The sequence below is a fragment of the Acipenser ruthenus genome, chromosome 8 (genome assembly GCF_902713425.1).
Source record: "Acipenser ruthenus chromosome 8, fAciRut3.2 maternal haplotype, whole genome shotgun sequence".
NCBI classification, from domain to species: Eukaryota; Metazoa; Chordata; class Actinopteri; order Acipenseriformes; family Acipenseridae; genus Acipenser; species Acipenser ruthenus.
The window spans coordinates 59642612-59661107 of record NC_081196.1 but is presented as its reverse complement, the minus strand read 5'-3'; the positions used below and the strand labels follow the sequence as shown (position 1 = coordinate 59661107).

Genomic DNA, 18496 nt, shown 5'->3' with positions numbered 1-18496 from the left:
CGCACTTTTATCTATCTATCTATCTATCTATCTATCTATCTATCTATCTAAAGACAGGTTAACCATTTGTGTTGAACAGTTTGCGTCAAATCAGGCAAACACCATTTGGCAAGAACGTAAAGATAATTGGTCAGCTTGCTGGATCATTTACATAAACCAGGGCATAAAGCTAAGGAAGCGGCAAGCACTTCACACACTGAAAAGAGACAGGCGCTGCAGGTTAAGCTGTGATGCACTATATATAGAGACAAATAGGCTGGATTGATACCGCTTTCGCGTATTCTTTACATATTTAGTTATTTGTTTTTTGGACTGCTACACAAGATGACAATGAATTATAATAGAACTAATCTCTTCTACCTACTCACGATATTTTTTACCCCACTAGCAGTGAATGGTAAAACAGCACAATATATTACCTACGAAGAGGATGCTGCTGGAACTGAGATCGGAAACCTAGCACAGGATTTGAAGATCGACCCAGCGGACGACCCCCACACAAGTTTTCGCTTCATGCAACAACCCAGCTCTTCTCTGATTCGAATGAGAGAGACTGACGGACTGCTTACCATCGGGGAAAGGATCGACAGGGAGCACATCTGTGGGCAGTCCCCTGAATGTCTGATTACCTTCGACGTGGTCACCTTTTCCAAAGAGAAGTTTCAACTGATTCATGTGGAGGTGGAAGTCAAGGACATTAATGACAACTCGCCGCAATTCCCACACAATGAAAGCTACATTGAGATGTCTGAGAGTGCTGCAGTAGGTACTCGATTTCCATTAGACATTGCTGTTGACCAGGATGTGGGCCCCAACTACATCGAGAACTACTACATCTCGTTTAACAGTCACTTCGACATTGAAGTGCGCAGCAGGGAGGATGGGGTTAAACTTGCTGAGCTTGTGTTGGCTAAAGGACTGGACAGAGAAAAAGATGATTCTTACACACTTCAGCTGTCAGCTGCAGACGGAGGTAACCCGGCAAAGTCAGGTTCAGTAACTGTGCATATCAAAGTGCTTGACTTTAATGATAACAGCCCAGTGTTTGATCACAGTCTGCTCAAAGTGGAGTTGTATGAAGATGCTCCAGTGGGGTTCCTCCTGTGCAAGTTAAACGCTGTTGACCTCGATGAGGGTATAAATGGAGACATTGTTTACGGCTTTAATGATCAAGTGTCTGCAGAGATCCGACAAGTCTTTCAAATAGACCCCTCTTCGGGACGTTTAAGCCTAAAAGGTCTCGTGGATTACGAGACGAAGAAAAGTTACGAACTGGATATCCACGCATACGATTTGGGGATGAACTCTGTCCCAGCTGTTTGTAAAGTTATAGTTGACATTGTAGATGTAAATGACAACGCTCCTGAGATAAGTATTAAACCAATGACATCTATCAGTGCAGGAGTTGCCTATATAACTGAAAGTGCCGCGGAAGACAGCTTTGTCGCTCTGGTCAGCACTTCGGACAGGGATTCGGGTGCAAATGGCTACGTACAGTGCAGCCTCCAAGGACACGAACATTTCAAACTGCAGGAAGCTTACGGGGACAGCTTCATGATTGTCACCACAACAACCCTTGATCGAGAGAAGATTTCAGAATACAACCTCACAGTGATTGCTGAAGACCTGGGGTCTCCTCCATTTAAAACCATTAAACAGTACACCATCAGGATAAGCGATGAAAACGACAACGCGCCTCTTTTCAGCAAGCCGGTTTACGAGGTTTCGGTTCTAGAGAATAATGTTCCGGGCTCGTTCATTACCACCGTGGTGGCCCGAGATCGGGATCTGGGTCAAAATGCTAAAGTCACTTACAAACTTATCGATGCAGAAGTATATGGCGGTGCTCCACTGTCTACCTTTGTGTCTGTGGACACAGTCTCAGGGTCGATATATTCTGTAAGATCTTTCAATTACGAATTAATTAAACAAATAGAAATGACAATCCAAGCAAGTGACGAAGGATCTCCACAACTATCAACCACTACTCTGATCAGGGTAAAAATAGTAGATCAAAATGATAATTCGCCTTTTATTACGTATCCTATTTTACAAAATGGATCTGTTGATGTGCGCATGCCCAATAATGCGCCGCCTGGTTACCTTGCACTCCAGATCAAGGCAAGGGATGCTGACGAAGGGATGAACTCTGAACTGTCCTACAGAATTTTGCAAGATCAGCAAAAGTTGTTCACCTTAAACAAACAAACGGGGGAATTATCTCTGAAAATGGGACTAGCCTATGTCTCTGGTGACACTGTAAAAGTAATTGTTGCAGTAAACGATAACGGAAGACCAGCACTGTCATCCACTGCTACTTTTAACTTCATTGTAACTGAAATGTCTCCATTTGACGAACAGATAGTGGTTGTTCTACAATCAAGTGACGAAGAGTCCCCGGAGTGGGGTATTTCATTAATAGTTATCATTGTGCTAGGCGGGGGGTGTGCTTTGCTACTCATCACAATTGTTGCTGTTGCGATCACATGCAAAAACAGTCAAATATTACAAAACTGCGACACCAAGAAAGACATGAAACACAGGGACTTTGAAACAAATCCAATGACATTAAGTGGCTCCCAAAAGGACGCATCGGTATATTTTGGATCGAGAACTATCGTAAATGACCGAGTTGGAAACTCTGAAATTGGAGAAGACGCAAGATGCCTATATGAGAAGGAGCGCAGAGGAGATTCAGAGACGAAGGTAATATTTATATTCATTACGATGCAGTAATAACCATCTTAAAAAGTACACACAATTCATGTTCGTGCTTAAAACACGTACTGAAGACAAATGTTGTGCAGGTGGCCAATGCGATTCTAAATCTACATGAATGTTTTTTTTTTTATTATTTATCTTTCAGGTGTTTATACCGAGTACCTCTTTCATTCACAAACAGTTTAAACCAGTTTCCATATGGCGAGATGAAAAGTACAGTTTTAATCTCAGGTAAATTCTTCAATAATTTACATCTGTCACATTCATTCCCACCCTTATGCCCATTTCTTATAATGTTGTCACTTGCAATATATCCATATACGCATTTTGCCAACTTTGAAAATCTCTCCCATCCCAAATCACTTGACAAAAGGAAGTTACATTATTCTTGTATTGATCAAGCGAGTACCTTACACGTGTCTTGTTGTTTTAGTGGCATTCCAAACACTGATCAGTTGAGTATAAAGGACAGTGGCAAAGGAGACAGCGACTTCCATGACAGTGATTCTGATACCAGCGGAGACGGGTCGAGCAAAACCCAGACCACTTTCAATGCAGTCCAGAATGGTAAGTTCGGTGCACTATAATACAGTGTGTGTTACCTACATTATAATACAGTGTGTGTTACCTACACTATAATACAGTGTGTGTTACCTACACTATAATACAGTGTGTGTTACCTACACTATAATACAGTGTGTTACCTACACTATAATACAGTGTGTTACCTACACTATAATACAGTGTGTGTTACCTACACTATAATACAGTGTGTTACCTACACTATAATACAGTGTGTGTTACCTACACTATAATACAGTGTGTTACCTACACTATAATACAGTGTGTGTTACCTACACTATAATACAGTGTGTGTTACCTACACTATAATACAGTGTGTTACCTACACTATAATACAGTGTGTGTTACCTACACTATAATACAGTGTGTTACCTACACTATAATACAGTGTGTGTTACCTACACTATAATACAGTGTGTGTTACCTACACTATAATACAGTGTGTTACCTACACTATAATACAGTGTGCTACCTACACTATAATACAGTGTGTCTTACCTACACTGTTTACTGTGTCTATGGTAAATTTACCTTAATATTGATTTCATAAAGCTGTATTTGTAGATTAATTCTAGTGTATATTTCCATATTATTAAAGGTATATCATTTTTTAAAAAGTTTTTTTACACTGATTTTGAACAACTTTTACCGTAATTTAAAACAAAAAATGAAAATATATTATTTTATTTTATTTTTTTACAGTTTACATTCATTCAACTTTGATGCTAAATTACAAGTTTTTCATGTAGATGGATATAGTTTTCTTAGCCAATAGTGTACCATTGTGTACCATTTGTAATTTACAGTCAACATTGTGTATTATTATCATGCAAATCCATCCGATTCCCTCCAATAGCTGCTCTGATATCCATATTCTCTTATCAGATTAGTTGGTCTTGTATAAGACAGCTTAGTAAAACTACAATGAGATAGTTTACTAATACCACCCACCTCTAATCTAACTAACTGAATGTATTTGATGCTGTTTGTAAAATCTTCTGTGCAAATAACCAGGTTTATTTACAATGCATATTTATTTATCTTTTTAGGTACATTTCACCCAAGAGATATTAGACTTCCCGACTCTAAATCAACAAACTGCACGGTTCCAACCAATGACCCTTCAACCTATGGCAATGGTTTCTCAATTGTATACTCCCATGCACCCATATATAACCAGCTGACTGCCTGGAAAGCATCATGTTACCATACAAATATTCCCAAAACCAAAGGCTTGCTACAGGCCATTCCTAGAACAGGCACATTGCCAGCCCAGTTCTATCACCATAACCCAAGAGAAACAACCCACATTGTGCCTCAGCAAGACATCCAGCAGTTTCTAGAACCCACTGCATTATCTGAGATTGCCACTTCTTTTTAAAAAAAACAGAGGTCCTTTACATTTCAAGATACAAAAATGTCATGCAGAAAACAAGAATGCTAATGTTAGCATTTTGCTTTCAGGCCTGTATAAAGTGTGTTCATATTTATTTGAAGAGACTGTACATCTGTAAATACAATATTGATTGGTACATGTATATAAGAATCTGTAATCATGCGTTTCATTTTATAATTTATTTTGTGCTCACCGCTATTATAAGTTTTGTGAAGACAACTTAATATTTTTTTTTATAAAGATGTATTATAAATAAATGAATTTTTTAAAAAAAATATTCATGTTCAATTTATATTTTTATAACTTTAATTGCATATGTTATTTATTGGCCAATCTAAATGACCAAAAAGTTTGTAAGAACAAATGGGAAGCATGTTCACTGAACAACGATATAGATTAATCTGGGATCTGAGTAAAACTGCCCAAAGGGTCATAGACTTAGTTCATACCTTCATTCACAATGCCTATCCCTGAACGTACAGTCAAAACGTATATGTTAACACAGTGATTCATCTGCTTTGATGAATTCAATGAAGTATCCTCATCATCATGAAACAGTTTCAGATGGGTGTTGGCTTCATTAACAGTCTACAAACATATTTAAATAACTCATTAGGCCAAGCAGGGAGAATGGATGAGATGGGAGAGTGTGGAACAACACAAGATTGGCTGGCAAGACCTATGGTCAATGGAACATAGCAGGATCAGTTTCCTCATCAGGTCAACATATGATGTTCTCCTATCACCACAGAACCTAAACCTCTGGGTAGGAGAGGATCCCTCATGTCCTTTGTGTTCATCACCTGCAGCATTAAGGCACATTTTGACAGGATGTAAGGTGGCTCTTAGCCAAGGACGGTTTACTTGGTGCCATGACCAGGTGCTGCGATGTTTGGCCTTAGCATTGGAAGACAAGCGTAACATGACCAATAAGTTGCCACCTGTTCCATCAAAACATTACACACAAAAGACAACATTCCTCCGCCCAGGAGAGCAACCACCAAGAAAAGGTGTTAAAACCAATCCTCGCCCAGGACAACTGGAAGCTGCTAGAGACTGGAAAATGCTGGCAGATGTTGGTCAACGGCTTATTTTTCCACCTGAGATTGCCACCACTAACCTTCGACCAGATATTGTCTTGTGGTCTGGATCAGCACGCCTTGTTCACCTGATAGAGTTAACAGTGCCATGGGAGGATGCTGTAGATGAGGCGTATGAGAGGAAGAAACTGTGGTATGCTCAACTAGCCACTGAAGCGGAACAGCGAGGATGGAGAGCCCGGGTTTACCCAGTGGAGGTGGGTTGTCGAGGATTTGTGGCACACTCTACAACCCGGTTTCTCAGAGACGCCGGATTCAGTGGCCAAGAGTTGTGTCACACAGTGAAGACCTTATCTGAAGCAGCAGAGAGGAGCAGCAACTGGCTGTGGTTGAGATGGAAAGATTCTGGCTGGGGATCTCAAGCACAATAGAAAGAAAGAAACACTGATGTACAGGTAAGTAAGCTGGGCTGAGTTGAGTGGGGGACGGAGGAGGGTGATGCTGGGATGCCAGAATCACCGTCGAGTCCTCTTGAGGTGTCGTGGGCTAGTCGACGAAACACTGAGGATGGAAGGTGCCCATTTGAAGACCCCAGAGATGTACCCTACTTAGCTCAATCCAGACGGTTGTCATGCTGATGCGCTGGGGAGGCCGCACTGTGGTTGATCCCCGGAGCCAGCATCGCAGCCGTTGTGTGTGCTGATGCGCCAGGGAGGCAAAATAAGCTGATCCCTGGAGCCAGCATTACACTTCAGCCATTAACACCAGACAGAAGGATATCTACATCATCATATGGAAGGAAGCGCAAATGGATGGAGACACATATGGATCACATTAGTTTACTGTAAAGCTACGTCTTAGTTGGTGCTTATCTTGGTGAGAGCCGAGTTCAAATCAGCATGAAGTTTTAACATCTACTCTCGTGTAATGGAAATCATTTGTGTGCATAATTAACCCTATGTTCATGTGTGCCCCTGTTACCTTTGAAAACCTACTGTAAAATAAAGAAATGCTTCAGCTGATACAGTTGTTGATATCTTCTTGTATCTGCAGTGTTGATAACACTCCCGTTTAAATGATGACACATATTTACAAGAAATAAAATAACAATAAAATATCAAGCAGCCCAAAACATGGGCTAACTAAAAAACTTATGTTTTCCCCTATGATCAAATTCCAGGCACATTGCTTCCCCTCCACAATGTGTTACATGGGCCATGGACAAATTACCTAAACAATAGCAGATTTAATATTGCTGTCCTAAAATGTATAATGCTGTTTTTAGTATGTAGTAATGTTATCAAGTGGGTCAGTAAATCTCCTTGAGTGACTAACAAAAACACAGATTTAAACATCCAGGAAAATATGGGTGATAGCACTCATTTTTCTTTTATTTTAAACATAATTACTACATGAAGCTTGTTCAGTCATTTAGCCTCCTTTGTCTTGAATTAAAAAATAGCTTTTTTAAAACTAAAATGTTCCTCGTAAAATTGCCCATACTTGCTTTGAAATCTGCCTCACATTTGTCTGGATACATTTGTTGGTTCAGTAATTTTGCCTTCATGACCAGCATGCTGCTTGCAGGAGTGCCTACCTGATTGCATTGTACAGCATAGTTGAGTGATTGCATACTTCTGGCTGAAAGTGGGGTGTTTGGATGACCTGGTAAGTTTGGTGTTCGTAACTGTTTAGATCATAACAAAAGAACAGAGCCCCTCTGTCTGCAGGAATCAACATCTCTAATGCAATAGGTACAGGCATATTTAGAGATTTTGATCTGCAGTCAAAGTGAGATAATGCCAAACCATGACAAGGAGAAGGAAAACATAAAATAGACTTTAAATCTCACAATGTATTTAATCTCTTTCAACAACAACAACAACAACAACAACAGCAACAAAAGGTCTTCCATCCAAACAGTTCTGGGTTAAAGCAATTAGGCTTGATATGTTTTATTCAATTTCCCCAATACTAGGTAATATGTTTAATTCAACTTGCTTTGTTAGCCAGATCATTAAAATGATCCATCCCTAAGATAAATATATTTTAAAAAATATAAACGAAATATTTGATAAACTGGTTTCACCCGGAGTACTAATCTGGGATTGAGAAACATAAAAAAAACCAAAAAACATTTGCATATGTGTTTCATTTTATTTAACATTAGTAGGCTATTACACTTTTCATAATGTAGTTTATTCTCTGCATTATTCCACGACACCGTTTATTATGTATTTAGCAGTGTAGCTACTTTAACATTGCCAGACATTTGTTACTTTGCTAAGAAGGTCCTTGATAATAATTGTGCAGTGTCAATTGAATTCTTAAATAAATTAGACCTAATTCTATCATCAGTTTACTGGAGGGAAACAATGAGGGTGATTAAAAGAGAATGCAATTAGCAACACACATGTGGACCCACATTAACACAGACTTAATGATACATGTAAATAAAATGCAATGTGCTGAGAATATGACTTTTCAACTCTGATGTCACAACCTGCTAAAGTACAGAGGACGAGCCGAGCAAAGTTGAAAGGTTATGTTGACGTCTGTTTTTTACGGAATCAGGAAGTAGATGCAGCTTGCAGGCAAGGCAAAGATACCTCGAAAACAGATGTAGCAGCAGCGCCTACAATCCCTCATAATGCAAACGTCATCATAGGGAAATGTAAAATAGAAAAGACCATTTAAAGACATTTGATTGTTTATTTATTTAGCAGACACCTTTATCCAAGGCGACTTACAGAGACTAGGGTGTGTGAACTATGCATCAGCTGCAGAGTCACTTACAACTACGTCTCACCCGAAAGACGGAGCACAAGGAGGTTAAGTGACTTGCTCAGGGTCACACAATGAGTCAGTGGCTGAGGTGGAATTTGAACAGGAACCTCCTGGTTATAAGCCCATTTCTTTAACCACTGGACCACACAGCCTCCTTCACAGCTTCAATATGAGACTTTATCTTTACTGAAAATGTGAATCAAGGGAATGACAAAGTTCATCATTTTGTTTGAATAATGCAGTTCTATGTTTGTACCTTTGAGGTTTGTTATTAGAAATTAACATATTGAACTAAGCCATTGTTGCCTTTTTAACAAGGGACAGTGAACGTTGTAATGTAAAGATACTGATGATATTTTAGAGTATGAAAACTGGTCACTAAATACTTTATTTCAGATAACTTCCCAACACACGTGTAACTTATACTGATCTATTTTATTTTTTAAATAAAACCATTTAATAATAAGAAAAAAAAAACATATAAAAGAAAAGATTTATTTTGGACTTAAATGTACAGTGTGAAAAAAAAACCAATTACAAATAATACATTTTTTTATATACAATAAATATTATTTTATCATGTGTTTCAAATAGTATATTAAACACGTACAACATTTAATGTTGTATTTAAATATTTACAAACTTAATATACAACATTTGTAACGATATTTGAAAAAGTTAAGTATATAGTGGCAATGTTACCTACAACACAACATCTCTATACAGTTCATCTTCCTTCTAAAATGTAGTGGCAACCTCAGTTAAGGCTGGTGGTTTTAGAAGCTGTGTCTTCTCTTGCTGAGGCACATCAATACTAGCTAGTTCTCCTGGGTTGTTGTGATAAAGCTAGGTTTGTAATGTACCTGTTCTGGGAATGGGCTGTGTCAAGCCCTTTGTACAATAATGCGTTTCTTTCCATGCACACAGTTGGTTATGCATAGGTGTATGTAAGTATGCAGCTCTGTAACAGTTCCCACAGCTTGAAGGTCCAGGCAGTATGCAGTGTGCTGGTCATAGGCTGGGAACGCTGACATTTCTAGAGTGAAATGTATCTAAAACAAAGAGAGCATGGACTTAATATACCAGAAAAAAAAACACAAATACAATACATACAATTTACATTTCTTTATAAATAAATAAATTAATACACAAACAAATAAAACACGACGTATATGACAGTTATGTACCGTAAACTACAGCTGTTTAATTAAACTTTTAGTAAGCTTAGTAGTTTACTAATTTAGCTACAAATTTGAATTCTCTTCTGTTGGAGAGATATTGAAATTCTATGACCTTTCGAATAGGGTCCATCAAATTGTGAACATTATATGAAAAGGGAAGATTTATTTTAAGCACCCACGTGATCCTCTGGTGCTATACAATTCAGTACACCTACCATTCTGAAGTGGTGTGCATGTGGTGAGGATTCTCCTCGACCCGTCTCCGCTAGTTTCAGAATCACTGTCATTGAAGTCGCTGTCACCTTTGCCACTGTCCTTTGCGCTCATCTGATCAGTGTATGCAATGCCACTAAAACAGTACAGGAATATGTTTAAAGCATGTTCTAAATCGTTGTTTAAATTGAACCCGGTAATATCCATTTCTGTATCACATATGATACAATGCTTTAGTCACCCCTTTATATTATTATATCCATTTCTGTATCACATGTGATACAATGCTTTAGTCACCCCTTCATATTATTATTTCAAAACCCAGCCTCACAAGCCAGAATTGTTCATATTATTTGTTGAAGGACAGGAAAAAGGTGTTTTGTCAAATAAACTGACTCTAGTTACATAAACAAAGTAGCTTTTCTCATTTAAAAAAAATTCTTGGGCATTTCTTAATGTGTCAGGTGTTACTGGACAATGAACATTTTATGACTATGTGATAAAGTTGCAAACAGCACCTTAGTGGGGTAACACAATGATCACATATTAGTGTTTCTGTAGTGCTAAAATCTGCACTTCAAACACAAGAATTTAACATTGTTTCAAGACTTACCTCAGCTTGAAACGGGTTTGTTCTTGCCACGATGAAACTGATTGGAAAGGGTTTTGATTGAGGGATGAACTTGGCATACAAATCTGAAAGGTAAAAACACAATAATTAGTGACCCTTTTTCATAAAAAACCGAGTGAAGTAAAACAAATCAGTTGAACAAAGACATCAAAAAAAGCTCCTGCGTTTTTGTAGAGAAACATTTTGAACATTTACTCAAAAAATCCTGTGAATAGGGCTAAATAAAATATTACCTTGGTCTCTAAATGTCCCCTCTTCTCATTTGCAGATAGGCACTTTGAGTTTTCTCTATCTTCAGAACGTGCAATTTGGCCATTTACCAGTGTTGATCCAGAATATATTGATGCATCTTTTTGTGAGCTATTTATTTTAAATGGATTTGTTTCAAACCCTCTGTGGTTCAAGTCTTTCTTGTTATCGTAGTTTCTTCCTGTTTTATTGTCTTTGCAGGAGATTGCAACAGCAACAATTGCCATCAATACCAAAACACAGCTGCCGCCTAGCATAATGACAAACACTAGTGAAATATCCCATTGAGGATGCTCCTCGTCCCTCGATTGTAGAATCACCACTATTGGTTCATCAGAAGGCGATGTCTCAGTTACAATGAAGTTAAGAGTAGCAGTGGATGAAAGTGTGTGCCTTCCGTTATCGCTTACTTCAATGATCACTTTCAAAGAATCCCCAGCAATATAGGTTAGTCCATTTTTAAGTGCAATGTCACCCGTTTGTTTGTTCATTGTGAATAGCATTTGGTGGTCTTGTAAAATTCTGTAGGACAGCTCAGCGTTCATCCCTTCGTCAGCATCCCTTGCCTTGATCTGGAGAGCGAGGTAACCGGGCGGTGCGTTATTTGGTAAGTTTACATCAGCAAAGCCATTCTGTAAAATGGGATGCATAATAAGAGGCACATTATCATTTTGATCTACTATTTTTACCCTGATCAGAGCAGTGGTTGATAGTTGTGGAGATCCTTCGTCACTTGCTTGGATTGTCATTTCTATTTGTTTAATTAATTCGTAATTGAAAGATCTTACAGAATATATCGACCCTGAGACTGCGTCCACGGACACAAAGGTAGACAGAGGAACACCGCCATATACTTCTGCATCGATAAGTTTGTAAGTGACTTTAGCATTTTGACCCAGATCCCGATCTCGGGCCACCACGGTGGTAATGAACGAGCCCGGAACATTATTCTCTAGAACCGAAACCTCGTAAACCGGCTTGCTGAAAAGAGGCGCGTTGTCGTTTTCATCGCTTATCCTGATGGTGTACTGTTTAATGGTTTTAAATGGAGGAGACCCCAGGTCTTCAGCAATCACTGTGAGGTTGTATTCTGAAATCTTCTCTCGATCAAGGGTTGTTGTGGTGACAATCATGAAGCTGTCCCCGTAAGCTTCCTGCAGTTTGAAATGTTCGTGTCCTTGGAGGCTGCACTGTACGTAGCCATTTGCACCCGAATCCCTGTCCGAGGTGCTGACCAGAGCGACAAAGCTGTCTTCCGCGGCACTTTCAGTTATATAGGCAACTCCTGCACTGATAGATGTCATTGGTTTAATACTTATCTCAGGAGCGTTGTCATTTGCATCTACAATGTCAACTATAACTTTACAAACAGCTGGGACAGAGTTCAGCCCCAAATCGTATGCCTGGATATCCAGTTCGTAACTTTTCTTCGTCTCGTAATCCACGAGACCTTTTAGGCTTAAACGTCCCGAAGAGGGGTCTATTTGAAAGACTTGTCGGATCTCTGCAGACACTTGATCATTAAAGCCGTAAACAATGTCTCCATTTATACCCTCATCGAGGTCAACAGCGTTTAACTTGCACAGGAGGAACCCCACTGGAGCATCTTCATACAACTCCACTTTGAGCAGACTGTGATCAAACACTGGGCTGTTATCATTAAAGTCAAGCACTTTGATATGCACAGTTACTGAACCTGACTTTGCCGGGTTACCTCCGTCTGCAGCTGACAGCTGAAGTGTGTAAGAATCTTCTTTTTCTCTGTCCAGTCCTTTAGCCAACACAAGCTCAGCAAGTTTAACCCCATCCTCCCTGCTGCGCACTTCAATGTCGAAGTGACTGTTAAACGAGATGTAGTAGTTCTCGATGTAGTTGGGGCCCACATCCTGGTCAACAGCAATGTCTAATGGAAATCGAGTACCTACTGCAGCACTCTCAGACATCTCGATGTAGCTTTCATTGTGTGGGAATTGCGGCGAGTTGTCATTAATGTCCTTGACTTCCACCTCCACATGAATCAGTTGAAACTTCTCTTTGGAAAAGGTGCCCACGTCGAAGGTAATCAGACATTCAGGGGACTGCCCACAGATGTGCTCCCGGTCGATCCTTTCCCCGATGGTAAGCAGTCCGTCAGTCTCTCTCATTCGAATCAGAGAAGAGCTGGGTTGTTGCATGAAGCGAAAACTTGTGTGGGGGTCGTCCGCTGGGTCGATCTTTAAATCCTGTGCTAGGTTTCCGATCTCAGTTCCGGAGTCAGCTTCTTCGTAGGTCCAATATTGTGCTGTTTTACAGTGCGCTACAAATGGAGTAAACAGCACTGCAAATAATAGGCTACAGAGACAAATTCTAACCATTTTATAAATTATTTAAATTGTGTTTGATTTCGTACTCCTAAGAAAAATGTATGTGTTATAGACAATTTAAAACAAATATGATTGCTGCTTCAATGAAGCTTGCCTTTACTCTCTATACAGTAGATCCCAGCTAAATGACCAAATGCCTGTTTCTCACCTTCTGTGGTTTGTGTGTGAGATGCTTGTATCTCCATGGCATTTATTCCCTGTCTTAGGTAAATAAACCATCCACCTGATCACCCCCCCCCCCCCCCCCCCCCCCCACACACTTTCACCCTCTCCACCCCCGTTCAAGACAAATGGTGTGAAGATTGAAGCAAAATGCTCAGGCAAATGGAATGCTTGCGTATCCAAAAACACAGATCTGCTTAATACAAATGGCTTCAGACATATCCACTGATAAAGTATACAAATAAACTAGTGATTGTTAACTAACAGCTGTATATCAACTCAGCAAATCCGGTAAATGTAGAAAACAGTAAATCAGAAGTAGGTTTACATTTTAAAATTTGAATGGTTTCAAAGTCAGGCTACATAAACAACAACAATAACAATAATAATAATAATAATAATAATAATAATAATAATAATAATAATAATAATAATAATAATAATAATAATAATAATAATAATAATAATGATGATGTAGGACGGGTATGGAGTCCGTTGTACTCCCAATGCCGAAACAGCTGACTTTGTCCACTTACTTTGCGGATAAAATTCGCCTTTTAAGTACATCATGGTTTTTGCTCTCCCAAGTCACACTTGTATAAAATGTACATTTTTCATGAAATATGTTTATGCTGAATCAATGCTAATCTGCTACATTGGGCTTGTAAAGACGAAATGGTTGACTGTTACAAACACACATTTTGAACTAAGTGGTTTTTAGGGTCGGTATAATTTTGTTTTGTTAAACATGTCGTTTATCAGCCTTTTGCCAATCCGATAATATGGTTTGTTCCCACAAATGGTGACATCTGCCTTGAAATGTAATGACAAACGTTTTAGGTAGGCTATTTGTGTAAACAAAATGTAAAGGGTAATAAAGATGGTATGTGTTTACCTGTAGCAATGGGTTAAATTCTAGGAACAGGCACCCCTACCTAGTGTCTCTTGAATGAAAGAAATCCACTTGATTATGCAAATCAAAAACATTGTCCCCGCGATGTGTGTGGGATTTCATTGACATGGAATAGTTATTCAGGTTTAATCGCCTTATCTTTTTGTTAAATATTGTATTTCGAGTGAATGCATCTTTTTCTGTTAAGCTGTTTTTAATCCATTAAAGTTTTTCAAAACATGCTGTGTGATTATTAGCGTTTATAAGGAGATCGATGATTTGTTTGAATTTCTAGTAATGGATACATTTTGAATAACTAACTAACAGCAGTGTGGAGTAGTGGTTAGGGCTCTGGACTCTTGAACGGAGGGTTGTGGGTTCAATCCCCAGTGGGGGACACTGCTGTTGTACCCTTGAGCAAGGTACTTTACCTAGATTGCTCCAGTAAAAATCCAACTGTATAAATGGATAATTGTATGTAACAAATAATGTGATATCTGTATTATGTGATATGTTGTAACAATTGTAAGTCGCCCTGGATAAGGGCGTCTGCTAAGAAATAAATAATAACAAACAATTTTGAGTCTCAACAGTTTACACCGATATATGTGGTGGTTTTTGATGATAACGAATTTTTGATGATAACGAATTTCCATTATTTCCAATCCTAATGCGTGCAATTTACATTATAAAGCAGGGCTTCTCAAACTCGGTCCTGGGGACCCCCTATGGCTGCTGGTTTTCATTCCAACCGAGCGCTCAGTTACTTAACAATACCCTTAATTGAACTGATAATTTGCTTAATTAGACATTTTTACTTGCTTTCAGCTCTTAAACAGTTGCATTTCAAGTTAGTTATCAAATGTTATAGCTAACTTGAAATATGCAACTGTTCAATAGTTGAAAAACAAGTAAAAAGGTCTAATTAAGCAAATTATCAGTCCAATTAAGGGTCTAGTTAAGTAATTGAGAGCTTGGTTGGAATGAAAACCAGCAGCCACAGGGGGTCCCCAGGACCGAGTTTGAGAAGCCCTGCTATAAAGCAAATCACTCACATACAACTGCTGCATTAACATAATTAACCATATTGAATTTTAGCTCACACTTTTAAAATAAAAATCATTCATATATGTGCTTTTCAGATGGCCTATTTCAAAACTGTATTTCAAAGCAAACATTTGGCCTACGTAGAATGCATTATTGATCATAAACATACATACACTCATTAAATATGAAAACTTTTTAAATTGGTCTGTAATAAATACAGATTAAAACGTGAATATGAAAATTCCTTATCTGAGTTAGCGCCTTGCTGTTTCTAAAATGACCACTGACTCAGACAGCTATAAAAAAAACTCAAAATGCCTGGAGCGGCGTTCTATACAGTCCGTTGTTGTGTGAGCTGCATGTGCCCTCTAGTGGTAGAAAGCTACATAAACATGACCAGTTAACACTTTGTTTCCCTGCTGCGTCTTAACGCATAAAACCATGTACACATTGTTTTGCTGGTAAAATGACGAAGAAGAATTATATATACGGTGGCCCATAAGTGGAAAGTCTATTCAGTGATATATTTATGCACAAGCAAACAATTTACGCAGATATACTCTATAAATGTTTGCTGCTGGCCTGCCAAAATTAATTTGTTCAAAAAATGTACAGAGGTGCCCCCTGCTGGAGAGGAACATGTGCACTTGACAGGGAAGTTTGTGGTTAGGGGGAGTATTTGCAAAAGCATTTCCTGAAAGAAGCTGGGCTTTTTTAGTTTGTATCATCACAAGTGAAGGCACCAGAGGAGGGTTGCGCCTTGCCTCTCAATACAATATCGAGCACACGAGCACTTCAGCCACTCGGTTTTTATTTTTTCATGCTTTTGTTAAAATACGAAGGATGTGAAGCCCAGCATATTGGGCAGAGCCCCAGTGGCTGCCAAGCGTCCAGGTTTACAGATGCCCTGGGCTAGTGTTATGCAACAAGCTAACATGTTTGTGTAGGTTTGCACGGCACAATTTACAGTGCTAGAAACTGACTCATTACAGTGACATTACATTATAGCATCCATTCCAACACTCCATGCTCAGCCCTGATGAAACCTCCATGATCTTCATGAAGGTGTAAAGCTAATGAAAAGTCTTTTATACTGTGCGTTGCAAAGTATTTCTTGTGAGATAGATTCACACTTTATTGCAAATGTTTATGTTGACCTGAAAAACTTGATGGAGAGTATTTTATTTGTACTATCGTAGTATTGGTACTACACAACCACTTGAGATGAATGGCAATTAAGCATATTACCTGGCTCACAATGACTCCATTTATACATCATGTATAAATCATTTCTGAACATTATCCCCAGAAACATTAACTATAACAAGCTAAGTGTATATTATACTTCATGTCTGTTTATTTATTTTTGTCTAATAAACGTCTTACTGTAGAAACCTGATATAATACTAGATTTATTTCTGTTGTGGTGTAAACACTAATTAGGCCGTCCCTTCTAAACCTCCACACACTAAAATCTGCATGGGGTCCCCAGTCTGTTAAATTGGTAAACAGTTTGCATTGACACATCTGCCTGTGCGACTCTCTTCTGCTGTGCTGGCAGGCAGATTGGATCTCTGTTCATGATCTGGAGTTTGTCCTTATTCCCAAAGGGAAGTCTGTACTGCTGTTTCCAGGAGTACTGGAGTTCAGTCCTAAATGTGATGGCAGCCGGTTTGCAGCGGTGCCGGCCATTAACAGCAGGGCAGATCATCATCCCAGTTCTTTTGTTGTTTGCAAAAAGAACAGCTGAAGCTTGCTTTGTTGGAGTAGGGCTGAGTGCTATCTGATATAGTAGCCAGGACATGGTTCAGCTTTCCTGGTATTCATAATCAGGGCTACTGACTAATCACCCTGGACTGGGTGTTTTTGCCAACACAGGGGTTATGTGATGGAGGAAGAATCTACAGAATTGTATACAGTTTGGCAACATTTAATTTATATTCATCTCTTCAGGAGTCTGGTCCCCATGGCAACACAGACAGGAGCTAGCCTTTTTAGTTTTTGAAATAATATAATAAAAGAAGCATGTGGCAGCAATGTGAGCATCAAACCCAGGCTAAATATTCTGTGACCGGGTTCAGATGAACTACATTTCCCTTTATGGTTATCTCTTCAACCAGGTAAACCAATGAAAGACCTACAGACTCGGGTGAGATTGCACAACCTAAAATAAGTCTGATCTGTTTTAGCAGGAGCCTGATTGCTCACATTGCTGGCACGTTCTTTTATTATTATTATTTCAGTTGTCACTGAAATGCAGACTGTGAGGGCTTGATATTACAGGTACCGGCACATGGAAGCCAGTTCTCTTTATCAATAACATAAATACATTGGCCAGTGGATTCTAGCAGTGCCTATTACATACAAGTACTTTGATAATCTTACTGTGAAAATGGCGCTATAAATTGCGTTTTTATAACAACATAATGATATATTCATTGTGTTTGGATTTGTTCATTATTAAATGCAAAATATATATATAAACAAACCACAGTAAAAAAAAACTCTAATTAGTGCCACTGCCAGTATTAGTCCTTCTTCATGTGGATCAGCCCCTATACCCTATACCCTGTACCCTGTACCCTAAGCCCCCAAACAGGTTTGACGGGTTGCAACACAGATACTGCAGACCAGATTGGGACTTTCTCATTTATTTCTCCAGCATAAGCTCGTTTTAAAATCTTTAAATCCTGGGGAAAATATATCCGCACTGGAGAATCGTACATACCTTTCAAGCAGAGGAGTTATAAATTCTAGTGAAGGAGGTTGTTTTAAATTATAATACCTTGTTTGGTCCAGTGTTTTATTTAACATGTCTTTTATTAGTACCAATGTAATGAACTATAAAATAAAATCTAAGAAATTATAACATTCATTCACGTTTATTCACGCTTAATATAACCTGTTATTTTCAGGTCATTTTCACTGCTCTATATGAAAACTTTAATGCAGGTAATGCCTCCATGGTGCCAGATAGATTTCAGTGCAGAAAAATAGGTTTAAATAGTGTGCCTATCAGTGATTAAAGCCTGGTTTCCAAACAAACTAGTAATCGCTCACTTTAAGGTGATTATCTCATTATTCATAGCAGGGTGCCTTATTTAAATACATTATCATGCCATATAACATTATTATTATTATTATTATTATTATTATTATTATTATTATTATTTATTTCTTAGCAGACGCCCTTATCCAGGGCGACTTACAATTGTTACAAGATATCACATTA

At 38.7% G+C, this 18496-nt stretch overlaps 2 protein-coding genes across 2 annotated transcripts in view; one reads left to right on the top strand and one right to left on the bottom strand.

Annotated features, from left to right (window-relative positions):
• Positions 1-211: 211 nt before the first annotated feature.
• LOC117406552 (protocadherin-8-like) lies at positions 212-4962 on the top strand. The gene is made up of 4 exons (XM_034010624.3): positions 212-2706; positions 2867-2952; positions 3155-3288; positions 4353-4962. The coding sequence occupies exons 1-4, from the start codon at positions 325-327 to the stop codon at positions 4682-4684; spliced, it is 2934 nt and encodes a 977-aa protein (XP_033866515.3). The 5' UTR covers positions 212-324; the 3' UTR covers positions 4685-4962.
• Positions 4963-9537: 4575 nt separating this feature from the next.
• The window catches only part of LOC117406551 (protocadherin-8-like), a 61571-nt gene continuing 52612 nt past the window's right edge, over positions 9538-18496 (bottom strand). Inside the window, exons 2-5 of the mRNA XM_034923080.2 lie at positions 10785-13096; positions 10534-10616; positions 9923-10056; positions 9538-9578 (exon numbers count right to left, since the gene is read on the bottom strand). Coding sequence (XP_034778971.2) covers positions 9538-9578; positions 9923-10056; positions 10534-10616; positions 10785-13096 — 2570 coding nt within the window. The remainder of the gene's footprint in view (positions 9579-9922; positions 10057-10533; positions 10617-10784; positions 13097-18496) is intronic.